The sequence below is a fragment of the Athene noctua genome, chromosome 26 (assembly GCF_965140245.1).
Source record: "Athene noctua chromosome 26, bAthNoc1.hap1.1, whole genome shotgun sequence".
Classification (NCBI taxonomy): domain Eukaryota; kingdom Metazoa; phylum Chordata; class Aves; order Strigiformes; family Strigidae; genus Athene; species Athene noctua.
Window position 1 is genome coordinate 6,148,808 of NC_134062.1, and position 26,690 is coordinate 6,175,497.

Consider the following 26,690-nt stretch of genomic DNA (forward strand, 5'->3'; position numbering starts at 1 on the left):
TGAGGGCTTGGCTCTTTTTTTTTTCTTTTTTTCTTTTTTTTTTTTTTTTTTTTAGGAAACTAAAAAAAATAAAGGCCAGCTGCAGAGTTTGGATGCAGAGCTGTTTGTTCAGACCTACCTTCGGGCAATGTTCTGCGTCTGCTAATTAATCTCCAGGAATTTAAGCCCCCTCTCGCTCTACCAAATAGCTGGATGCTAAAGTCATGTAGCCTTGCAGGGTTATTTTCTTTTTCCCCTTTGAGTCTGCAAGGGTTTTAACTCAAAGGCCAGCGTGTGTTTCCTCTCCAGCATCATAACCAGCATTTAGGATGGGTCAGAAATTTCAGTCTGAGACGGTGCCAAGGAAAACGTCTGTATTTATCACACAGGAGTCGTGCACGCCAAGGGTCTCTTCCATATTTTTTTTTTATATTCACTGCACGGTTGCTTAGCCGGAGCTTCCTAGATACAGAAACTCCCTAGATGCAAAAACTCCCTCCATAGATCCAAAAAACCTCCCTGCTGTGGGCAAATCCTGCTGCTTTTCCAGCAAGGAGGAGGATGAGGACCCCGCTGGGAGCGGGGGGACTGCAGGTGGCGATGCTCGGTTGAGGTGTGGGGTCTGGGTGATGGTCAAGTGGGATTCCTGCCCTAGCCTTCCCGTAGAAACACGTAGCCTTTACGCTGATTTAAGTAAAAGAGGTTATATATTAGGATATATATATATGTATATATATGTTTCCCTTCAGTGAAGGATTGTAGCAATGTACTGAGCCTCTGTGTTAGGTATTTATTATGAATTTCTGTTTGGTGTTGTACAGTAGCTGTCTGGAAAGGAGAGAAAAAAAAAAAAAAAAAGGAAAAAAGGGATTAAAAAAAGACTGTCTGTGTTTTAACATGCTGCTCCCACATCCCCACTCCGAGACCTGCAGCGGGGTCGGAGAGGGGACGTCTCTGCTCAGCGTTTAACCACTTCGGTATATGACTGATGTCTCCCTCCTCCCTAGTGCCCCCAGATCAGGGTGCCATTGCCAACCGAGCTGTGTAAGCGTAACAAATCCAACCCAAATCATGCTTTGGACTTTCATTTAAAGGGGGGAAAATATAATTTTTCCGGTTTTTAGCCTTTTGTTTGTATTTGTTTTTAACTTTGAAAACAGTCTGTGACTCTGCCTTTACCCCTTCAATAAAGGATTTTCTGCCTCTTACCTTTTTGCATTTGTCTCTGTTTGCACTTTTCTTATTTTTTTTTAAATCTCTATCCTGAGAGCAATACTTTAAATCTCCCTTTTCCGTAGCTTATTCAGCTATAAATAAATGGTCATTCAAGATGCCAAATTGAAACATTACATGGCAGAGTAGACAAAACCCAGGGAGCAAAAATTATTCCCCAGAAGTTTTGAATCCCCTCTGTTTTGCAGACTGCTTATGAGCAGTTACCTCCTCTCTATACATACATACATATAGATAATTCTGCTACTTACTAGGAGGTCATACAGCCTAAACAGAGCTAAAACAGAGGGGATGCTGGCTCCTTCACTTAACTATATAATAAATATAGGTAGTAGGAACTCAGTGCTGTCTCACTAGGTGCGGCGGTGTCCTGTGAAACACAGGATTGCTGAAATTTGGTATATGGCAATGAGGTTTTTGAGCTATCTCACTGGAATAAGCATGGGCTCATTACAAGGCAATTTGCACGTCTTTGCTTGGGTCAGATGGGCTCTGCCTCTAGGTGAAAGCACAGCCTGATGTTGCACAGTGGCTGTGGTTTCGTTTCTGTACATCGGGTGATTTCCATTCACCAATGGAGCTAGAAAACAATGCTGCCAAGGCTGGGCAGAGGCTGCCTATCTTTAGCACCGTGGGAGGGCGAGGGAAAGGGTTAACCCATCGCCGTGCCACTACATTAATGGGCACAGCGACGCATGCCACCCTATTTATAACCAGGTGTGACATTCATTTTAGATGACTTCCCTTGGCGCCCATACAGCTGGGTCCTGGGTTTCAGCACATTAAGGCTGTAGCCTGTCCCAGCTTTTTCTCCACCTTCCTTTTTTGCTGTTTTGTTCCCATTGCTGGGTTTGGGTTGAATAATTGGAATTTCAAGCAATGCCAGAGGCATTGGGATATTACTGGGTAGGGAAAAGCCCTTAATCATAGCAGCATAACCACAATAGTTTAACTTTTAAAAAAGAATAGTGGGATAACAAAATAAACCTTATGGGAGCTTCTCTGTCACCATATTCACTATGGTACCCCAGAGACAACAAGGACCAGCAGGCTGAGAGAAGCATTTCTGTAGTCCCATCAGGGAGAAATTATTAGGGTTAACCCAGGGCTGCCCCACCCCACGCTGCAAGTAGTGATGCTCCCCAGTCAGGGGTAATTATATTTTATCGGTGTATTTCCCATTTTAAGGCACTTTCAGAGGCTGTAGGATGCCACAGGCTGCTTCCCTGTGCATGGACAGCACCAGGTACATGTTGAAATGGTGGTTTGCTCGAAAACTTCCTCCCTCCAAGGGCTGGGCTCTCCTGATCTCCAACCCCAGTTATTGCTGGACATTTCCTCCCCGTTGTCCCTGTGCTAAGGCTGTTCTTCAGTTTAACAGCTTTCCTCTCTCCTTGGTTTATACCTCCCCGCCCGTGCGTTTGTAGACATGAGTTGTACCCTCTTTTAGCCTTATTTTGCTAAACTTTGCAAGCCAGACTCTTTAGGATCAGCTCATAAAACACCCTCCTCGGCTCTGGGCTGAATTTATTATCCCTGGACAAAGTGACCACAGCGTCCCAGCAAGGTCACACCAACACCTGATGCGCTCCAGCCACGAATCCTTCCCTATTCCTGATGGAAACATCCTCCCTGACATGTCCTTAATGTCCTTTTTCTGCCCTTATCCTCTACTCAGCTCATCCACCCCAGTCTTATGACCCTTCTGCTCTCCTAGACCTCTCTTTCTCCATATTGATACCTGTTAAATCCATCCTCAGTCACCCAAGCAAGTGGTCTGGTTCCCAGAGCTCCTGGGTGATGGCGTTTCAGAGGGGCTGTTGTGATTCAGAGCATCTTAGATAACAGGCTCATCTCCTAAACTGCCTGCTACAACCTCCTCTCCTGCCGACCAGGATGCTTCAGCCCCGGGACTGCACTCACTGAGGATGAGGCAAAACGCTCCAAGGTCATAAACCCCAAATCCTCCCGCTGCCAGGAGAAAAATCAGGGGTTGCCAAAGAGAGAAGTCAGCAGGATTGAACTAAAGCAAATTAACTGAGCCCTGGAGACTGCAACAGGCAGGAGGATGGAGACCACTCCTGCACACCAGTGCAAGGTAAATTACCGCATGCACCCATAAATTAAGGAGGAGGCAGAGTCCTCGAGGGTGGGAGCGAAGAGGTTTCCCCTCCGGAGGTGTCAAGGTCAGGGAGGGGAGCGGAAGGCTGTGCTGGGAAGGTGTCATTTGCTGTCAATGTTAGGGATGCACGCTGCCCGGAGCAGGAAAGCAGGCTCCTAGCAGCACGGGAGCTGCTCCAGGAGCCACTGAAGCGAAGGGAAATGTATCCCACAGGCTGCAAAAAGAGGGTAAACCAGCCTCCAGCCAGGAACTGCACGTTCTGGTTGCTTGAATGGGGTAAGCAAGGGAGCGATTCAAGGATTAAAGCGCTGAGCCAGACACCAGGGACGGGTGGGAGAGGTAGCTGGGTGTCTCCCGGGTGGATGGGAAACAGCAATTTCTGTTTAGACAGACCCGGAGGGCTTTGAGGGGATGGCACAGCCTCCAGCTGCGTCCATCGTGCTGCAGATGGGACCCCTGTCCTCCCAGCAAGGCAGCAAGTCCTGAAAGCGATGCAGGCCGTGCTGCTAAGCACCCCCAGCTCCAGCAGCTTGCATCCTGTTTAAAAGCCAAAGGTGGAGGCTACGGGTCACCCTTTGAAAGCTTTCTCCTCATTTTCCCACTGGTGTTTTATACCCATCAAATTCCAGCCGGTTCAGCCGAGGGACTCCTGAGGTCCCTATAGGTCGCTATAAATGAGCAGTAGAGGCACAGACCAGCTTTACCACTGAATTACTCAGGGTTTGTATCACAGTTGCTCCATCTGTGTCCACAAATCGAGGCCACAATGTTGTAAAAAAGTGCGTAAGGGCAAACCCCATTACCACGAAAACATCGGGAGTGGGTTTTTTGGCAATTCATTGCAACGCCTCTCGCTGAGAAACTGCAACTCCGCAGAAAAAGCAAACAGTAATAAAGGATGACCCAGTAGCTTAGGAAACCCGAGCAGGCGTAAATCAATACGTCTCCCTCCCTGATTTACTCCAGCAAACGTGGCTCTGGGAATCGCTGGAGAACCTCTTCAGGTATTGAGGGCTAATAAATTGTTATTAATAAAACAGCCTCTTCTGCTGGAGTGAGAAGAAATTCATATTGGAGTCAGGCTGGGGAGGATGATGTGCTCCTCCGCGGTGATGATGCACTCTGTACCCCAAACCCACCGGCTTCCCGCCCCGCTGTTAACTGGAAACCTAACAAGCCACGCAGAGACAGCGACCAGGAGCTGGGTGTGCCTTTCCAGGCGGTTGTAAGAAAAAGGGAGAAAGAGGAAGAAATTAAATGAAGGGCTTGCTTTTTTTTTTTTTTTTTTTTTTTCCCTTTCAGGATGGGTTTAAACCGCCAAAGATGTGGCGATTTTTGGGGGAGGAAATCAATGCACACGCGCACAGGGCAGCTCCCCGCCTTACAAACGCGGCTGTCTGCAAGGCAGTTTGTTTTCCCAAGGGGGAATTGTTGTGGATTTGGAGGCAAATCCAACCTCTGGATGCTCATCTGCACTGGTCGAACATCCCGTGCTCAGCTCTGCTCCTGGGGAAGCCTGGGTGTCCCAGCCCTATCGCTCGCCTGACGCTGGGGCCGTGCTTTATTCTCGGGATGTTTATGTGGAATGAATTAATTCCTTAAAAAGAAAGTCAACGTGGTGTTTCATTGTGCAGTTTCATGGCTTATTTCCAGGCCACATGTAGCAGGTTTAAAGGCTGTTGGTTTAAATGCTTTACTTAGAGGATTTTGTTATTTTGCTGAAGCAGTGAGGACACAGACCATGCTGAATTTTACTGTCTTCCAGACACAAATTTGGGTAGTTTGGGCTCTATTTCCCACCCGTGCAAAGGCCGTGGCCTGCTCAGAGCAAGTCTCAAGCAGGATACGGCCATCAGTTGACAAAAATCACTCGATCTCCAACAGTTTCACCATCAAACACGCCCAGCCTCACGCTTTTCAGAGCAGCATTTTGAAGGCGAGGGATGGCAGCCCAAGTTTTTTTTTTATTAATCCTCTGTGATTCAGGAGTTACCATGGATAGCCAGGAGCAGATTCTTCCTTGCAAATTATGTCTTATTAAAGCAGGAGCACGTGCAGCCTCCTGAAATCGGTGCTGTTTTGCTCCTGCTTTGCACGGGAGTGGATTGCAACGGGAGGCGGCCGCGTGTCAGGTTTGCAACATAAAGTCAATATGAGAGGAAGCAAAAAGGGAAATTAAGCAGCAGAGCTCCAACCCTGGAGCTTTCTGGGACTCTGGTTCTCTCCCCAATTTTGCAAGGAATCATCTAAAATGGTCCCAGGGATTTTACGACAGCGCGGGGATTTTGGCCTCTGATTTTTTTTTTATTATTATTATTATTATTATTTTTTGCCGACGGAGCAGTGTGGCGTTTTCCAGGGGCCGGTTTTAAATTTTTTACTGCTGATTAACATTTTTGGACGGCGGCCTTTCAATCTGTTTCCTGCTTCAATTTAGCAGAGCGCTCGACACGAAAAAAAAAAAAAAAAAAGAAAAAAAAAAGAAAAAAAAAAACAACAAAACAAGAACCCACTAAAACAAGCCATGGAGGAAATGGTTGCGCTAATGACGTTAAATTAAGCTATGCTTACCCCGATTTGGCGCGGATTTGGAGCAAATTATAGGGGCGGATTAATTGGAGGCTCGTCAAGTCTAAATTTGATGGGGATGGATGAAAGCTGAGGGGCGGTTTGCAGGGTTCTGGGTCACGGCGGGGGACGCCCCGGTCCCTGGGGACACACACACGGTGAGGGCTGGCTGGAGGGGTGGGGGGACCGCGCACACCCCGGAACGCCCCGACCCGGCGCTGCCCGCCGCGGGGTGCCCGTCCCGGCCGGTCCCGCCGCTCCGCACTGCGCATGCGCCCCGTTCTCCCCCCCCCTCCCCGTTTCCCCGCCGCCGCGGCCCCGCCCCCGCCGCCCCGCCGCGGTGCATTCTGGGACACAAACAAAGTGCCCGGCCGGGCGGCGCGGCGCGCGGGAGCTCGGACGGCCGGGAACCCCCCCCCCCTTCCCCCCCCCGTCCCCCCCTTCCTCCTCCTCCTCCTCCGCCCCTCCCCTCCCCGCGAACCGGCCAGCGCGACGCGTGCACGCCCCCCACCCCCCCCCCCGCACACCTCACGCGGGGGGGCTCGCGCGCGGCCCCCCCCCCCCCTCTCCGCGCCGCCTGAGGGGGAGGCGGCGGCGGCCTCTTCCTCCTCCTCCTCCTCCTCCTCCTCCGCCGCCTCCCGGTCCGCCGTCATGGCCCAGGCAGGGCCCCGGCGCGGCCCCAGATAGGGGGCTCGTCCTCCCGCGCACGCCGGGCCCAGCTGGCCCCAACCGACCGCAGGTAACCGGGGAGCGCGGCCGGGCCTGAGGCGGGGGGGGGGGCGCGGCGGCCGTTGGTTCCCCTCAGGGGCGGGGGACGGCGCGCAGGCGGGCGCCCACCCGGGGGAGGGCTTTGACTGCTGCACTCCGCGGGTCCGTCCCCCTGTCCCCCCTCCCACAGCCCTCCCGCCGCCGCGCTGTGCACGCGGGTTTCCCGGGAGGGGGGGTGAGGGGTGGGTCTGGCGTGACCGGCGCCCCCGGGGCTGCCTGGCGGGGGGGGGGGGGTGTCGGTGTTGTTGCGCGGTGCCCTTCCTCCGCACGTGTGTCCCCCTCCCCCGAGGGACCGTGTCCCTCCCGGGGGGGGGGGCGGTGTTGGGGGGTTATTTGTCCTCCCCGGGCAGCCCCGGGGGGGGATCGTGCTGCCCGGTGTTGAGGCGCTGCGTTGCCAGCCTAAGCCCGTGGGTGCACTCGGCTGCCTGGGCTCACGCCAACGTAGTTTTGGGAAGGGGGGGAGGTGCGGGGGGAGTTGTGTTGTCTCCCGCATCCCAGCGGGATACCTGCTGCCTCCTACCGCAGGCTGATGGGAGGGAAAGAGGGATTCCCACTAGCTGTTAGGGAAAGCTTGCTGTCCTTTGTTGTTGTTTTTGTTGGCTTTTTTTTTTTTTTTTTCCCTACAACACCCCATTCTGCCTGTACAGCCCATCTGCCAGGGACCTCTGCCTGCACCCGTGTCCGTGCACCGTGAGGATCGTAGCGCTCATTCGCCGAGATCTGTTGCATGTTTTTCTGCTCTCCTTCCATGTATTCGGGGTTATTTTCCTATATGCAAACATAAACACTGGCAGATGGTGGAGCGGGGGTATAGTCTGCTTCTCGCCTGCCAAGAGCCTATTGCCTCCTTTCACACGCGTAGGGCAAGGGTACCACTGCCTTCCAAAATCCGCTGTACTTCTTTCCACACGCAGGTGTGCTGGGGAATACCTCGGTGCTTGAACACCACAGCTTGTTAAATACATGCACCCCAGGAGGCTTCTTCCTGTCTACAAAAGGCTGCAAAGTTGTTTGTGTGTTGTTTCCCCCCCCCCCCCCCCCTCGCCAATAGACATGCAGATATCTTCCACCTAAGCCTAAGGGATGACTGCTCCAGCCCGCCTCTTCTTTGCCCTGCGGAGCTTAATTCTGCCCAGTGATGAGGGAAGGTCTGTCTACCCCTACAAACACACACCAGCGTTATCCCCCTGACCGTGCCCCCCGTGTTGCCTGTGTTTGCGGGAAGGGCTCCTGCAGCGTTTCACCGGTAGCCTTTGGGAGGCAGGCAGGCATTTCTCCTCCACGCTTCCAGGGAGAAGGTTTCCACTGTTTGTCCTTTCATGTCGTGCGTCTTCCCGCAGACACCCAGCAGCAGCTGTTTCAGTGCCTGCCCCCAGACCGTAGCACTTCCTTGCTACACGTGGCGGAGAGGTCACCCCTTCTTACCCATGTTTTATCTCTCCTTGGCTGCGCTTCATGGCTGCCTGTTACATCTTTCATGACTGAGACTTTCAACCTGTTTTCTTCCCTTGCCTTGCTGATGCTGCAGTGTGATACAGTCAGGTTAAGCCTACCTTGGTTTTTTGCTTCCACTTTTGGGTTTTCTTTGCTGAGCAGTCCACTGGAGTAAAAAGAAGTTGTCTGCATGCTTCCTAGCTACCTGCGGATCCCCGGCTGGAAACCGTGGGTCTAAAATACATTCAGTTTCTCTTTTCCGATCATAGACATAATTTCTCCAGCCCAACATCTATTCTGATGTTTCTAGAAGTCTCCTGCTTTCATTATTTCCCTCATGTGAGGTCCTTGGTTTGCCATGCCCACGTGGGGAATTTCTCAGGTTTCCTAGTTACATGTTTGCCTCTGCTTTCTCTCTGTGCTTCTGCCTGACACGAGGCTTTTCCTTTCCCCCTTTTTTATTTCTTAATGTATTATCCTTGGGGTGTCTAGTACCCTTAGCTTTTATCCAGGTAGAAGTCACCCAGATTACCTCCTGAGTTGATCCCCGGGTCTGGCAGCACGTTCTCATAGACGAGGTGACGTGTTGTTTACCGTGGGCTGTCTGGACGTCTTTTAGGGTATTTCGAGTGCGATGTGCTTTTCTTCTGCCATTGAGGTCTCTTACTGCAGCTTGACGTCTACATGTAATGCAGATCCAAGGTGTGATGTGCCTGGAGACCTTGCTTGGGTTTAAGTGCATCTATTTAAGGAGCTGGAGCTGAACAAGTGTTAACCTGCTAGCTTAGACACAGCTCTACTGGTATAAATGCCTCCATTGATGTAAAACTGTTTATACCAGAAACCAGTTACAATGCTCTAAGTGTCTCTCCCTAGGGACTACTTCTATTTAAACAGCTGGTTTTAATCCGAAACTTTAATTGGTGCGAACACTCCGAGCAGTCCCTTTCCAGAGGAAGGGAATTTCCAGCCCTACTTTAGTCTCCCCAGGTGGATGTTGTGTGGATGCTGGCTTGTCAGGAGGGAGGATCGCGCTCGCTTTCCCACACAGGAGGTTTTGCGCTGGTTTTGTTTACAGGGTGAGAGAATTCCTCTTCTTGTGACTGTGAGGTTTGGAGGGGGGGGGTGGGGGGGTGGGGGAGTGTCCTTATGTATTTCTTCTGTAATACGTAAGAGAAGTAGTCAGCAAGTGAAACTGAATCCTTGCCATGTTTGTTGCAACAGGAGGTTAATCATAAACTCTGGCAACTTTTAAAAGGGGTGGTTTCGTTCTGCGGTGCCTGTAGCAAATGTGTGCTGCTAGGAGGGTCTGTCTGGTCAGCTGTTTGCTAAGCGGATCAGAATCAAATACAGCTTCCCCCACGTGTGAGGTTGAACGAGCGGCCGAAAGTTATTTTCAGTTGTATCCCATGCCTTGCTTGAAGGAGGCTTTTTATTTTTACGTCCTCATGAATGGATGTGTGACGCCTGCACTGCCAGGTGAACGGTGTTCGTGTGTCACTGAGGAGAAGGTCTTGGGTGCTCTGCACTTGTATTGGGCGCTGTCTCTTACATCTTGTAAACTCCTTTTTCAGTGGGCTTTGGGAACGTTTGAGTATATTCCTACGAGAAGATCTGGGGATATGTGTAACTTCGCTCCGTTTAGGCATTGTACTCCGCTAGTTTAAGGAGAAAAGTCAAACTGTGACAAAGCAGTGATGGTTATGCTGGCACTTGATGAGGAAGGAGATGTCCCTTGACGTAGAAGGGATCATCTGTTGACATTCTTCTATCTTGCCCGGTTGTAAGTAGGTTATCCCTGCTCAAATTATGCAACTGTGCAGACAGCCAGACTTCAGGAATTCCAAATACTTCAATGTGTCAAGTGCTGACTTCGAAATTAAATGCCATGGTTGCAGAGCGCGTTCACAGTCTGTCACTTGAAATGTGACATCAGTCTTGGAATCGTGTGTGGCTGAAAAGGGGCAGCAACTTAATCACCGGTTTCTTTGAAAAAGTATAAGATTGCAGGAACAAAATGGGGTGGGAGATGTGCCTTTACCTGTAGTAGCCTTTTGATATGGAAGTAGGTGGTTAGCGTTTCAGCAGTTGTAAGCAGAAAAAAATTACTGAAAACACTGTTTTATGTAAGTGGTTGAAATGTCTCACTCTCTTTGGCGGCTGCTGTTGCTTCAAAAGATGCAGTTTCTAACATATAGATCTAATTAAATAGTTGTATACTTATTGCCAAGTAAACAAAGGAGTTCATTACTCTTAACTTGCCTTGGAGATCAAATTGATTCTTTGAACGGTTTCACTGGATGAAAACAAATGTCTAGTTTTGCTCTGTACAAGGTGCCTAAATGAAATGGTGGTGGTAGGAAACGAACGACAAACCCGGTAAAATGGCATTCGCGCAGATGGATGGGAGGAGAGGAATTGTAATCTCTTGGCATTTTGTTTAATTCTTACGTTCCATTTAATCAAGTTAAGGAAGTGACTTAAACCGTGCATTATTTGCAGATAGCGCATTTTTAATATATTCCAATTTAGAGCTGGGGAAATAATTATTTCACATGAACAGGTTTATCAGAGTACGTGAACGATGGCATAATAAGGACTGCAAAATGTGCGTCGGGCTCAGCATGTGGTCTCTGGCAGTGGCCAGGAGGAAATCATTAGGGGGAAGGTGGAAGAGCCTACCCAGGCAGCGCAGTAAGCGCTCCTCGGCGCATCCACCAGCGGCGCAGGGTTTGGAAGTGGCCCGAGCTGGGGGGTAGGTGCTGAGAGCCAGGCTTCATAGTGCCTGTTAGACCTGTCACCCGTGGATTTGCTTAGGCCGTTTGAACAGTTTATACCTGTAGCTTCTACAGTATGCTGTGTGATGAGTCCCACAGTTTGCGCAAAAAGAATTCCTGGGTTTGGGGTTGTTTGTATTTTTTTTTTTGTTTTAAACCCAGTGAATGGTAATCTCATTGAGTGCCTCCTAGTTCTTGTAGTATGAGAAAGAATAAAGAATCTTTTTCCAGTCACCACCTCATTTGCAATTTTATAGATCTGTGTGTTCTCAGATTTCTCTTTGTTGTTTTTTGTTTTTTGTTTTTTGTTTTTTTTTTCTTTTCCAAGCTGTATTGTCCCAGTCTATTTAGTACATCTGTCTGTGGAGGCTGTTCTACATTACTTCTTTTTTTCCCTTTGAGCTCTACTATATTGTTTTGAGGTGATTTGACCACAACATTTGTTTGCTTGCTTTACCTCTGAAGACTGAATGGAAGGCAGTTTTTTCAGAGCATTAAGAGATGCTTTCTAATAAAAGGACACTTTGTAGCTCATCTGTGATAACATTATAAACATTTACAGTGTGTAATGTTTTATATTCAAAAGTACAAGTGAACACAGTAATTGTAGCGAGAGCTACTTTAGTGGAAATAGTTAGAGATATTGAAGAAGATCTTAGGTTGTAAATCTAGCTAGAGATGGTAGTTGATTTTTATGTGGATATTATTATTTTCTATTTGGATATTATTATTTTCTACTTGAACATTACCAAGAGTGCTTTATGGAACAGCTGCAATGAGGGTGGGTACTTGCCAGATTAAAGTCCTCTGGAAGGTTTTGGAACCATGTCCTATGGAGACTCAGGAGCCCTAGAAATCACTAGTGGGTTAAGGGGCAAGTTAGTCTCATGTTAGACACAGGTATTTACATGGTGTTGGAGCTCTGCAGGTCTGACAGTTTCTGCAGTTTTCTTTCAGTGTCATGTTTTGGTTGTTTGTTTTTGGTTTTTTGTTTTTTTGTTTTTTTTTTTAAAGTGGATAAATAGCCTAAGTAGCCCTGTTAAGAAAGATCTACTCTGAGAAGTTTCCGTGAAATGTTAGTAAAGATGCTAAAGGCTTTAAAAAAACCCCAAACTCTCCTTATCCCCAGCCTGAACCACAGATATGCTTCTGCCAGTCCAGGTTTGGCCATACAAGGGAAGCAAGATAGAAAGCCTGTAGAGTTGCTGCTCACCTGATAAGGTGATTTGTGGATAAACACAAGGATTTTTAATTTTGGGGGCCAAAAAGAACTCCTTTTAGGCATTTATCTGCATAAATGAGTCATTAGGAAAATAAAGGGTACACATAGTGCTAAAAGGGCGATGACACAACCACATTCCTGCCTTGCTCGGACTTGTTCAGGATTCTTTATAGCCGCTTCCGTTCGAAAGGTGGCTGCCTGGTTGTATGTCTGTGACACCTTGACTAGCTGGCCCCGGTCCATGCTGTCTGGATTAGCGATGCCTTTTCGCCTCTTCAGATGGTGCAGGATGTGTGACTTTGCCTTGATCTCTCCCCTTTGCTCTTTACGCAGGTTTTTCCCTGGCGTTGCTTGTCAGCGCAGGCTTCCAGCACTGCGGGCGTTAATGGGGCTAAAGCGCTTCAGGGAGACTTAAGATTTGCATTGGACTTCAGAAAAATTTATTTTCATTAATGTGGATTTCATTAAGGTATAATACTTCCTTGCTAATCTGGAATAAAAGTAAGAGAAGGAAAGCTGTCATTTTTTTGTAATAAACCTGAATACTTCAAACAACAAATCGGTTGACAGGTAAGCTTTGTGCTGAACTAGTAAAGACTAGCACTTAGCCAAATTTGGCTGTCACATACCTCATGATTGTGATATGCAGTTACAGTTGTTTGTTTCTGTAAAATGAGGAGATAGGTTTGTCATTTCCAAGTGACAAAAATTAAAGCCTTGCTCACAGTAAGGCAGGAGGCACAGCCTTGGGGGTGATAGCGGAGAGAAGGGGTTCTTTAGCTACCGAAGTCTGGTTGCTGTTGGCAGTTCTTGGGGTCTAACGCACCCAGTTAGGCCCTGGTTTTGTCTTGGAGGAAGTGAAGAAGTAATTTCTTTTTCAAGCATGGTTTTCACTCTGCTATCAATTAAAATGATCTCCAAAATTGACCCTTATCTGCCTGAAAATGGGGCATGTGCCCTTTTCTCTCCTCAAAGATATATAGTAGGATTTGGCACTATTCTGTAAATAGGCATACACATGTGTGAGGAAGCAGAGAAAGTTTTTTTAAGTGTTTTTTTTTTCCTTTTGACTCTTGTGGATCTACTGCAGTAGTACTACCAAGAAAATCTTGAACCTTGCTAGAATATTTTGGTATGCAGATAGAAAACCCATGCTATTTTTCTTGGTATTGCTTTCACATGGTACCACCAGAAAGGGCTTGGAGATTTTTGCTTTTGTAACTAATTTAGGAGGTTGGCTAAAGTAGTCTTTCTGGTGTACATTTTTCATAAGTTTATGTTGATGTGCTTGCAGAGCTTCTGAGAGTGAAGAGTGAAATGCTATGGGTAGCCATGGTAAAAAAAAGAAAAAATAGTTTTCTGGAATTAGTTTAAACTAGAAGGTTGCTGACACGTGACAAAAGTACTTTATGGATATTTTTTGGCAATTTGCAGTACTTAGAAGAATTTAGTATTCGACTTGTTGGTGGTTTTTTTTTTCCTTTTGTGTCATTCATTTGTACTGCTGTTAAAGACCAAAGACTATAAAACAGAAGCTTCGCTTTTTATTACATGGGGTGGGAAATGGTCATGTACTGTTTTTACTGCACTGAGACAATTGGGAAAAATTCAACCCAAATTTGCACTGAGCAGAAGTGTAAAGAAGGTATTAAGATCACGCAAAAATTATGCACAAACGCTGTCATGGAAAAAGTGGTTAAATTTGAATGTGTGCCTCGGATGCAACGCATCAGTCCGTTCAGTGTCATCTGATTACGTTCTGTGGGGCTTGTCTGCGTGAGGATGTGAAGAGGACTGTGAATTCACTTGTTGCTTTTATTCTAGTAGAAAAACAACCCAAGCAGAGGTTAGCTTATATGTTGATGGCAGACACATCTCCAGCATGTGCTTTCAGGACAAACCACTGTTAAACCATCAGTCTAATAGTTTTGTAGTGCTTTTTCAGAGAACTGGGTGAAAAACAGAAATTTGAAAGACACTGATTCTGTTGTGAAATATCTCAATATGTTTTATCTAGTGAAGTTTGCACATTAATTTTTATTAAGAAAATAAATGTAACTCAGTATGTAACAAGACCTGTTAGCAGTTACTGCTTGTATTGTTAAATGAGCCTCAGTTTTAAGTACTGTCAGAAAATTTGCTTTTATGTGTTATATGGAACACTAATGTGAGATTCCTACCATGGAAGTTCAAAGTGCTGGAAGCTGGGGAAAGTGGCATTTATCTAGTTTGCTTATTCAACCACGTGAAAGCTATATTAGGCACATCAAGTTTATACTTTGCGCTGCAGCTTCAAAAAGGCAACAAGTTAAATCTGGGTCCTTTGAAGTTGTGAATGGTAACATTCTGTCTTCTGAAAGAGCTGACTTCAAATGGTCGCACCAAAACTTGTAAAACTTTGTCGGGCTAGAGAAAACAAGTGTGGGGTGGAATACAGGACTATGAAAATGTGTGGAGTTTCTTGCATGTATTAGGAATAAAGACTAGCCAGAGTACTGTACCTGATTGCATTCCTGAAGCTCTTTGCCCGTTCTGCATCAGAATGGTGCAAAGTTACTGTTTTAAATTGTCACCAAATAAATCTTATTTAAGAGTTGAGCTGCTGCACCAAACATGAACCTCAGTTATGTAGAAAGTTACAGAGTCTTTTAAAAAAAAGACATCTGTCTTCTTTATGTATCTGTAAATGGTTTCAAAAAACATCTAGCTGTTGCATAAAATCAGTCAGTGGCGTCAGAGTGATGATTTACATATGGCACACACTACTGTACTGCCCTGATTATTGTAATCTCTTCTTTTAATTAGATCCTGAGATTAAGAGCCGTCTTGCTGATCAGTGCGCTTAATGTATGCCCTATCAGTTCTAGCTACTATGTGTTTCTAGCTGAAGCATCCTCTGGTTAGGTCAGATGCTCTGAAGAGTTCTAGGCGTAGTTTACTTCACAGACACGTTAAGGGGGAGCAGCACAGTGAAGTAAACCACACCCCAAAACCCTCTTGAGAACCTTTCAGGATGTTAAAATAGATATTGACAAATACCTGAGAAAAAATGAGGTATTAAAAGAGTCTGGTTGTTCTGCAGGCCTTTCAGTTAGCTGTTCAGTTTAATTTAGTAGTGTGGAGATCTTACTCCAAAGTCACTTTTAACTAATTAGCTTCCAGATCATAGCTCAAGTCCATTACTAGCTCCCTGCTATGTAATGTCAAGCTTTTAATTCATATTGGTTGGATTTCCCATGAATTTCGTTCTGCTCCTAGGACTCTAATTCTCAGTCATTTTGGTTTTATGCATTGTGCTGATGATACATCTTAACCTTTTCGTCAGCATTTTGTGAGACAGTGTCTCTACAGAAACACTCAAGAGATCATTGCTAAAACAAGTCTTTACGGCACTTCACAGGTAAATTCTTTAACCTGTTATTTTAAGTGCATGAATTACTTCTTTTCAGCCGGCTCCTTAGCTTCAGTTTGACTATTCAGCTCCTTGTTTTCACTAATAACTCTATATGTCATGTTATTCAAACATTTTAATGAAGTTCTCATCGCATGTGACACTTGCATTTTTTTCTGAAAAATACATTATCAAGTCAGTTTGACATACTTTATCTTCAGTAAACACAGGTGGTGTCCCATTTTCTGTTTTTCTTATCCTTCATTCTTCTTTTCTTCAGATTGTTTTCATTTAGCCCGATTTCTGCAGTTCTATACAAACACCTATAATCATGTATCTTTGAGAGATGAAAACATCTCTACATTTTTAAATAATCAGAGGTTCTGCACTAAATATTTGAGAGGTAAAATCAACACAGTGTCAGTGTTGCCAAGCTTTCTGGCAGGTGTGTGCCACAAATTGAGACAATCTTTGAATAGTCCTGCCTCTTCTCCCAGTACGCCACCACCTTGAGGATTAAAATACCGTTTTGCATGTTCGCAATCACAGCAGTGCCTAATGGAAACCTTTCTAGATTGAGTTCTAATGAAAGGAGTGGTAACATTTTACATACCTACAACGTGATCTTTAATCTTCCAGTTTTATCTAGACTAGGAGTTGTAGCTATGCTTTAATCTTCTCGCTGTATTAGTCTAGCACACTCAGTGCCTACGTAGAGAGCTCAGTGTCTGTCGGTGGTTCCCAAGGTTTTTTGGTTACAAGCTGCTGTCAGCTCTCAGCTTCTCCCATCAGTCAGAAGGGTCTGCTGCTGGCCACAGCCCTTTAGAGTGCTGTGCAGACAAATTTTCATTGCCCAGAAGCCGTTTAGCAGGTTAAATTTCACTATGTATGTCTTGAATTCCAGCTCTACGACAATTCCATGGTTAATAGTTTTGCGATTTATCTGTGTATTGGTTATCTGCTATAGAGCTGCCTCATGACAGCTGTGAGTTAGTCAGCTGCAGAGACCAAAACTCTCATTTGTCTCTCATTTGCCCAAGTGGTGTGCAGTTCCTGCAGTAGAAATTAAAAAGAAGGGTTTACAGTAGGATTAAATTCTCTTGCCAATTTGAGGTCAGTCAGATGAAAGTCTTGCAGGCCATGTCCTGTAGGCCATATATAGGGGATGCTGAGGGGCAAGGATAAATCTAGAAGTGTCACTTTCATGAGGAAGTGACAAGCCAAAGCTGCAGGAGAGCCTGCTGCCAGTGTGTGGCTGCTGGTGAAGTTAATGAATGTGGCCTTGGCATCTGTCATCTATTACGGTCAGGCAGATGACTTCTTAATTCTGCCAGATGCAGGGGTTGGAAGAGCTCCTTTCGGAGTTCCAGGACATGCTTGGGGGTTTCAGACAGATACAGTCTGCAAAGGACATGCTGGAAGATGGGTCGACCCAGATTGGTAAGTTCTGCGTCTTGTTCTGTTCCATCACTGGGAAGGTTTTGGAGGTTTGTGGAGGCACTGCTGATTCAGCTTGGTTTGGGTGCATGCATTTCCCTCCTCTCCCCTGTGTGCTGGGCTCTAACGTAGGCTCCTCTTCAGGCTGTAAGGCTTCTTCCTATCAGCCTGCACCCAGGCTCTCTTTTATCTAATATCTCCTGCCAGGCTGTCAGAACATGACTGCTGAATTTTTACACCCAACTTCTTCATTTCCATGCAAATGACTAATCAGGAAACCAAAACAAAAATCCCAGAGACACAGTTGCACTTCATATTATGTGTAGAAACAGCAACTCCTGAAAAATATTGGCAGTTTAACTGAGGGTTTACGGCTTTTTCTTTGTAATGACCTCATGGTACAAGAACAACAGCTCTGTGATATGTTTTAAATTGGTTTTAACATTCTAAAATAAAAGTAGTAGATGTGTTCCCCTCCTTCATTACAGTAGATGTTGCTTTTTTTCATGTATTTAGCAAACATCCTGCTTTTATATGGTGAGGCAGACTTGTAGCATGGGAAAGACTGGTCTTCTCTGGAATCTGTACGCTTTTTACTTGGAGTTTTATAGTTTAGAACCCATACAATCAAGGTGTTTGGAACTAAGGAAATATTTCTGATTTATTCTCAGTCTGGATTGCTTTAAGAGCAGGTATTGTGCTGTTTGTGTTTAATATCCATGGTGAAAAAAAAAAAAAAATTCTGCAAAACTGAGGAGAAAGTAGAAGAGCATGCTAAGGTAGTGCCTGTCTTCGGGCAAACAAAGTTGAAATTAAGTAACAGAAACGTGCAGAAGTGGATTGCAAGAACAGTGCCTTTCCCCCTCCTGCCTCGCAGGGGAGGTTTGGCAAGATGTCGTTACCAGGGTCTCTAACGAGGTACTTCAGCTTCTCTCACAGGCCCCTTCAGTTCTGCTCAGGTCAGCCCTGAGTCAAGACAGCCATGCTCCGTGCTTGCTCTTCTCACCCTGTGTGTCAGGAGGGCAGTGGCAGCTGGGGGACGGGCTGATGGAGTTTTGAAAAACTGCTGGCCAGGAGCACGCTCCGATCAGTCAAAACTTTGCAACCTACTTCAGGGTGTTGAATGAGGATAACAAGACGATTTTGGTGAGCAGGCCCTGGGCTTGTGACAAAAGCTGAGGAGAGCGCTGAGAATTTTTGTAACTGTTTTTAGGAGTTTGCACAGAAACGGGAGCTCTTTCATTCATTAGCCTCATACCTGGGGCCTATCAGGTTCCTCACCACTGAGCAAACCACATGTTCCAGCATGTGGAGAGCTCGAATTCAGTGCATTCAGCAGCAGCACTGGTTTCTGACCAAAGATTACACCTGGATGCTAATAAAAGTTAAAGGAGAAAGCCAGAATAGGTGAAGTTTTTGCTGTCTCTTGTATGGGAATATACTTCAAGAAGTTAATCTAATTAACGTCTTCTGAAAAAACCAACAGCGATTAAGGCACAGTTGTCAAAACCAGTCCCTGGGTTTGGAATGATAAATTGCTGAAGAGATAAGTGGCTGGAAGCCACAGCATCTCGAAGAGGAGGGCTATCAGCTCACTCTAAATTCAACACTCAGCTGAAGCTCCAGTTGTGCAAACCAGTTTTAAGATAGTCTGTATTTTGCTGTGAGGGGAGAGAAGTCTGCTGTTACTGCAAAAATCGCACCCTGAACTTTCCCTTAAAATGTATATGTAAATGTTTTCTAATTTTATCCTTTCAGAAGTATTCTGTTGCAGCTGACCTACCATCTCAATTTACAATAAAACCATTTAGTAGAATAAATTGCTGGTTTTGGCACCCCACTACTTGTCTCAATGCTTTTACCAGCTCTGAGAATTAAAATGCACCTACCTGATTTGCATCATGCAAATCCACTTTTCCATCATCCGAGTCGCTCTTTTCCTATCTACATTAAAGATTAATGTTTTCAATAGCAATGATAATGTGATTCAGTGCTCCGACTGCGATCTAGGACTTTGCCGTGCACTCACACATCATCTTCCTTCTCATGGCACATTACAGTTAAAGCCTTTCCTTTCTATTAAACCCCTATAGGGTTTAATTTTGGGGAAACTGAAGAGATCTGTTAGGAATATGAAACAGGTTCTTCATGGATGCTCTGGGCCATCCTTGTTCTTGAGGAATCAGTTTGAAAGAGGAGCTGTTGGATGCCTTTTCTCCTTGTCCTTTGCAGATAAATACTATTCCTGGTCTGTCAAGAGAACTTAAAGTAAAGGAATAACATGTGCTGTTGCCCCTGCCTCTGTTTGCTGTCCTGCAGAGGTTTACCGTGGTTGGTACCAAGCAAGTAAAGTTATCATGGACTCTGGTGCAGCTCGGGATTTCCAGATGTGCAAATCTTTTCAGCAATTTTTTGTGAAGAGTTGCAGCCTTGGTGCTTTGACTTTGTAAACTGCTGGTGAGGAACATAACTAGATCCTTACAAATTCATTTAAGGTTGGAGGGGAGCTTCTTGCCACAATACAGTTTCTTCAAGTGCTAAACAGAAGCCTGTACGCAGAGTTCATCTTTCACCTGAAAATTATACAGTCTATTTATACTGACCTGGATCAATTAGAATTATTTCTGTGCACTTACAGATTTGAAACCATAGCTGCTTCCTGATAGTATTTTAGTCTGACTCTGTGAAGCTTTAACTCTAGTTCTGAAACAGCGTGCCACCCTTCTGGAGCGGCTTCTGGTGGTCTGTACCTAAAATTTAGGAAGATTTTCTTTCAGAACATCTCTTGGGCAGGAATTTTTCAGAGGGAGAGGTGGCGCTTGTAAAGCAACTTGCCACTGTACCATTCTTGGAAAGTGCTCTTGTTAAAAAAAAATGAAGTGGTGAACATAGGGACAAGCTTGTGCGTGAGTACAAAGTGTCTAACAAATGTTTTTTGTGAGCGACACTAATGGTAGATGGAGTCAATGGCCTCAAAAACTCTGGCACATGAACTTGTCAAAAGTGGTGTGCCAAAACCCCAATTTTTATAAAATAAATGGCCTTATCAAATGCAGTACTTCTGGAGTATGTAAGAAAAGAACAACACGCTATTTTATATGCCTTCTACTGTGAAAAGGAGTATCACTGCTAACAACAAATAGATGGATTGTAGTATTTCAGGTCTTCAGTATGCTACATGAAATTGCTCCACCATTAAAGCTCCCATGTGCACTTGATGCTTATCTAGCTGCCTGTGATTCTTTGCTGGGCAGACAGAGGTCTTCCTGGGAGACTGTCCAACGTGCAGCTCAAGAGCCCTCTTCAAGAACAAAAGCCCTTCACAAACTCCTTACAACGGAAAATACCTGAAAATTGTCCTCTTCTGTGAAACTGGGAGGAAGGGGACACAGGAGCAATTTCTGTGGGAGTGGTTTGGAGAGTGAAAGTCTGGTTCCCGAACTGAGAGACTAAGGACCAGGTCAGCCCCAGCACTGAATGCTCTCCTTTTCTGCAGGGAATAGTATCACCTCAGCCTCCATTTATAGGCTGCAGCTCAGCATCTATTTCAGGTTTTAACATAACAGTGTTTATGAAGTAGCTAAGCTAACACTAGCTCCTTTGTGTGCTTACAGTTTGAAGTATGCTGTCCTAGAGGAAATTGAAGTTCTGAAACACTGCATGCTTAGCAGGATGGTTCATTTCCCTGGTCCAGTCACCCACTGCAGCTAAAGGTTACAGGTTTGCATTCCACAGATTCCAGTACACCAAAGTGAATACTGCACATTGACGTAATTTTGAGAACAGGAACCTTGTGTTTGCTGTCTCTTTTTCATAAAGACTGTCAGGCTTTGGCTGAGTTCAAACCAGGTTTACTGACCTGGCTTAAAACATGATTTGAAACAAAGTTTAGAAAGTGCTGTGGATTCGTTTGAAACGAGAACGGGTTGGCAGCTCCAGCCAGCAGTTTTGTCAAGTGAATCAAGGCAAGATTTGTAGTGGGAGATAGTACCTTTTATTAGGCCAGCTGGTGTTGGGGAAACAGATGCATGTTTAGATAAACAAGTGTTTCAAGTCTGAAATAGAAATAGCAAACTTGAAGTTAAGTACATGCTAAGAGCAGTTGTTCTAATTCAATTATAAATTGAATTATACTAACCACTTAGGCAGTTTGAGGGAGCAAGGGGTGCTGGTACCTGTGAGAAGTTGGCAGAGATAAGGTGGCCAGGTCACACCTTTATTCCCACAGAAGATTTGTCTGTGCCTGGGCTGCTGCTGCTGTGTACGGGATGGTGCTGTAACCAGTGCCCAAGGAGTGGTCTGGGTTAAAAATAAATTTCAGAGAAAAGATAACTAGTGATCTGATTTACACCATGACCTCACAGCTGGATGAGTGCACCTGAGGGATGGGTGAGCGCAAAGGTGGGAATTCCCTGAGCTTTTTGGGCACTGAAGCCAGTGTGGCATTTCTATATATGAAGTCTGTTGGTTTTAGCATTCAGAAAAGTTAGTGGTTTTGTGATATTTTGTAAGTTGCTGTGGGTCAGGATAGAGGATGAATGTGGGGTGGTAGTTTTATAGTGCTAAAAAATTTTCCACTTCTGTTGTAAAACGATGTAACTAAGTGAGAACTGAATGTAAACAGCTCTATGAGTTCGATTCACTGACTCTTCCAAAGAAAAAAATCCCGAAGATTATTATAGGTATCATGTTTCACAATTATTTGAGCCATAACATTAGGCAACAGGTGAGTAAGGAGATAACTTTTGGGTGCATGAAAGTAGGCAGGTCACAGAAGCAATTTTTTTCAATTCTGTTACAGTTTCTTTTACATTTACACGACATAGTGAACACTTTCACATGTTTACTGTTTCTAAGCACCAAAACTTGACATGTGTTTAATCATTGTCCCAAAACAGTGTATGTGAACTTGTAACTGGTGCTAAAACTTGTTTTTCAGTAGCCTTGAAACAGAAGGAAGTTCTGTTACTTTGAACTAAGTTACTTTGAAGTACTTAAAGGTCAGGTCTACATTAGTGCTCTTAGGATTAAAAAAAAAAATACCCAAACAACCAATTTTCATATGAATTGTACAAAGTCTTTGGTATGGTAGCACTTACCTTCAGACTGCTTTTAGCTAATAGTGGAGAAAATTCTTCTTGCTCTGGAAGTCCTGAAGTGCTTGTGTTTGAGTTCTCACCTTGTCTGGGGATCTGCGCTTTGGTGGTGAATCCCCGCGCGTTTCCAGCGCAGGAATCCACACTGGAAAAAACATTCCCTCGAGCTGCAGATGTCTGCAGCCAAGTTAAATACAGCCCATTGGATACAGGCCAAAGTGTCCTGCTGAGAATATTTTTAAAACTTTTGAAAGTGTCTTTAAATTTCACCATGTTTCTCTTGAACTTTGAAACACTCTAGTGTAGTGTGGGCCAGGGCATAAGGGCGTGCGTGGATTGTGGGAAGGAGGAGCCACGCTGCCAGCATCTGGGAAGGAGAAACAAGCCACTGTCCGTTTCTTTGATACCAACCTCTGTCCCTGCTTAGAGAATCACTGATGGTTTGTGGCTCAAAGATGAACAACTTTTCCAGCTCCAACCCACTTATCACTCAGTTTATGTGCACGGCTTGATCTCCCCACCCCAAACACTCCCAGGGTATGGTGTATATTTAGTTCTAGTTTATGGTTCTTTAATCACTCCTGAATGTAACACCCTATACCTTATGGTCTAACAATTGCTGTCATGGACTATCTAATAATCAGTCGTAAGACGTGACAAAATGTCATTTCGAAATGGTGGTGATCCAGAGATGCTGGGCTTGAGGTGAAGTGGTAACGCTGCAGCCCTTTACTCCCTTTCGTCACCGTGACTTAGTGCAGCTATAAAAGTGCCCTATGCCACTGAAAGATTAACAAAGAGGATCAAACCATTTTATAACCTGGCTGAGCTTTAGCATGCTCATCTTTTCATGTGGAAAATATTTTCATACTGTTTAAATTACCATCTAAAAATATTTGACGTCTTTACTACCTCATTAACTGTAAAGAACTGATACTGTTCCCCCCCCCCCAGCCCCCCTCAGCTCACCTCTTTTGATTTTTTTGAAAATAGCCTGCATATGCCTACATCCTTTGTCCACACTGAGGCCTGTGTAGGAGCCACTTGTTTGAATGGTGGTGTTGGTGCCATGAGGGGGAGGGTTATTTTACAGAAGTGACTTAACAGAGCAATATCCCACATTCATGGCAGGCACGCTGCCCCTGTAATAGATTTAAATCCATTTACTGCACATCACTGACTTCCGCTATTTTATTTTAAATTCTGTAACCAGATCAAGGTCAAGGAAGCAGAAGATGAAAGGAGAAGGGGAAAGGAAGCCAAAGAGGGGAGAGGTGGGCAGGAGGGGGGAAGCAGGACAGGGAATGGTTCAAAGCAGTGTTTGAAGGAGGTGAGCAGAACAGCCCTCCGGAGAGACGAGCCTTACTCATTTGGATGAACAAAGAAGGGGAATGGCTTAGTCTGCCGGGCATATAACAACTGGGAGTATTGCTTGCTTAGATTTTTCTCCTTGTTTATAATTATGTATCAGTTCTATTTCTAAATACTAGATATACTGTTGATAGTCCTTGCCAATGTATTATTCTTTTTGTAGCCAGTTGCTGAACAGAAGTACTTCTGGACTTCTGATGTGCCAAGGAACTGCTGCAGCGACTGGGAATCCAGAAGGAAGGGTATCCCAAGGCCATTTTAGAATATGCTGTTACAAAATTTTACTGTAGTGTTTTGGTCTGAGATCAATTAAATATGCTTTTCATTTGGTTCATGCTGGAGAACAAACAGTCTGGGTCTTCAGATGCCTCTTGAGGTCGATATGTTTTCTTTCACTGAAGAGAGTGTTTTGCTTGTGCTTAACTTCTTCCTCTGCAGTAGTGTGAAATTTCATTTTAAATCCAAATGGCCCTTGCAGTTTCACTCGGGCTTTATATATATTGTTAAGTGTTAGTTAATCTGTTCTCTCAAATAGATATTTTTCCTCTGTCTGAAAGGGTTTGCAGTATCAAAAGTGAAATCATAGGAACAAGAAGAAGCCAAGTGTAAATCTCTGTAGAGCAAGGTAGGCTCTGACAGCTGCCATTTAAATATGTGCTAAGACTTGTGAGATTTGTGGTAAGTTGTTCCAAACTTGCACTGCTCTTTGTATCTGCGAAGCTCCACATGAGCAGTTTGCAAGCGTGGTATGTTTTTGCATACGTGTAAGGGAAGGGAGAAGGATGATGTGAAGAAGCTGGCTGACTCCAGGAAATAATCAGATCCAATTATGTTGTTGATGTTTAACCACCAACTTTACAGAGATGATATTTCTATGTCATGTGAGTCATGTGGAACACAGAAGACTTTTCATGGAGGCTTGTGGGGGGGCCTTAAGAAGGTGAACGTGCTGGCTTATGTTTCCTTCCAGTGAAGTAATTCAGAAATAATTGGAGGAAATTCAGACACTGATTTTCCTTGTTTGGAGATGCCCTGCTCTCTGCAAGCAGACCCAGCCTTGGTGGCCACAGAAGTTCCACTGCAGGGACAGAGGCTGGCTGGGCATATTGCACCTGGCTTGGCACAGCGTCTTTCCCCTGTGTATTGCAGAGGGAGTGACTCGTGGATCAGCTTCATCCTCCTCAATTCAGAGACATTTAGCTTTCAGATACTGCACCAGCCTTAAAACTTGTAGACAGTGCGGGGCATACACCCCCTTCTACTTGGACCAGGACCTTGCACAAAAAACATGCATTTGCCTCCACTCGGAGGAGAAAATTGGTCCCCAAGAAGGCAGTTCGATATTTTTCAGAAGGAAGGAGTTACCCTGCTCGTATTATTTATCACATATATAAAATCCATTTGTGTGTATTTGATTTAAACTTAAACTTTCCTTTGAGGTTTATAATCTGTTGTGTTTTCGAAGGAAATTTCAATAACTTCTCATCCTAGTCCAAACCTATTTATCAAACGCAGCTTTAGGCAATCAGTACCTGCACTGCAGCAGGAAAGCAGAGCTATTGGCAACTGTTATTTTATGTTTACTAGCTTGAACTCTGTCCTCTGAAAATTCACGCCGTAGTTTCTCTAAAGCTTTTCTGGTATTAAACACCTTCTCTGGGACATTTGCTTGCTCCTGCTCACTTGTAAGTGGACCCAAGCTCACGTCTTTACCACTCAAAAGAAACATTTGGCAAAGTCTGTCAGGTTTAAGAACTGTGAGCAGTAGTTTCCTGGGCCCAGAAAATAAAAATCCTGGTTTTTTACACAGATGATAGTTTCAAAAATGCTTTCTTTTTAGTACTGCAGACCTTTGTTTTTCTCTAAACTGTGTTAGGAATTTGAGTGGGCAGTAGCAGAAATGTGGAAGGTGGTAGATTGCAAATAATTTGATCTGTGGTTTTGAAAATTACAAGTAGGTAATAGCATTCTGTAGAGTTAGTCCACTGCACAGTCTGCATCCTGGAAAGGCACGACCCTAGAGAATCTGACTGAATTTTCTTCATACAGAGTCTTGTAATCATGAAACCACTTTACTTTTGCTTTCAGAGATGAAAATGACAGTTTTCCTCTTTGTTTTAGGATACCTGTGATCTCTCGTATGTGGAAAGAACGTTAGCAGAAAGGTGAAAAAATGGGTGTTAAAACATTCACTCATAATTCCCCTGCTCACAGTCAGGAGATGCTGGGAAAGCTGAACATGCTCCGCAACGATGGACATTTTTGTGATATCACCATCCGCGTCCAGGACAAAATTTTCAGGGCGCACAAGGTGGTTTTGGCAGCCTGCAGCGACTTTTTCCGTTCCAAACTGGTCGGCCAAGCAGAAGACGAGAGCAAGAGCGTGTTAGACCTACACCATGTGACAGTGACTGGTTTTATACCTCTTCTGGAATACGCTTACACAGCAACACTATCTATTAATACAGAAAACATTATTGATGTGTTGGCAGCAGCCAGCTACATGCAGATGTTCAGCGTTGCTAGCACGTGCTCAGAATTCATGAAGTCCAGCATTTTGTGGAATACGCCCAACAGCCAGCAGGAGAAGGTGCTGGATGCGGGACAGGAGAACAGCGCAAACTGCAATTTTACTTCTCGAGACGGCAGCCTTTCTCCGGTTTCTTCTGAGTGCAGCGTGGTGGAAAGAACCATTCCTGTTTGCCGGGAGTCGCGAAGGAAGCGCAAAAGCTACATCGTTATGTCTCCCGAGAGCCCCCTTAAGTGTAACACCCAAACCAGTTCCCCCCAAGTGCTGAATCCTTCAACTTCCTACCCGGAGTCCAGAAATCAGCCTGTGGACTCATCCTTAGCTTTTCCTTGGACTTTTCCTTTTGGAATTGATCGAAGACTTCAGTCTGAGAAGGTGAAGCAGGTGGAGAATAGGACTTTGGAAATGCCTGGGCCCTCTGAGTCCAACAGAAGAATTGCAGATTATGTGACTTGTGAGAGCACAAAAGCCAATTCTCCCCTGGTGATTGAAGAAGACGTGCGTGTCAAAGTGGAAAGGTTAAGCGATGAGGAGGTTCACGAGGAAGTATCGCAGCCCGTTAGCGCATCCCAGAGCTCTCTGAGCGATCAGCAGACGGTCCCAGGCAGTGAGCAAGTGCAGGAAGATCTCCTGATCAGCCCACAGTCTTCCTCTATAGGTACGACCATTTCTGGGGTTAGATGTATGTACAAACAGGCACGTGTGCACTTGTGATTTTATTGGAGGAAATCTGCTTCGTGTTTTTTCGTGCTTTTCTTTTGA

The 26,690-nt window shown here is 45.1% G+C and overlaps 1 protein-coding gene across 4 annotated transcripts in view; it reads left to right on the forward strand.

Annotated features, from left to right (window-relative positions):
- Window positions 1–6,485: 6,485 nt before the first annotated feature.
- The window catches only part of ZBTB44 (zinc finger and BTB domain containing 44), a 41,544-nt gene continuing 21,339 nt past the window's right edge, over window positions 6,486–26,690 (forward strand). For all 4 annotated transcript variants that reach the window (XM_074927314.1, XM_074927315.1, XM_074927316.1 and 1 more), the window contains exons 1-2: window positions 6,486–6,641; window positions 25,520–26,586. In XM_074927314.1, coding sequence (XP_074783415.1) covers window positions 25,572–26,586 — 1,015 coding nt within the window. In that variant the 5' untranslated portion in view covers window positions 6,486–6,641; window positions 25,520–25,571. The remainder of the gene's footprint in view (window positions 6,642–25,519; window positions 26,587–26,690) is intronic.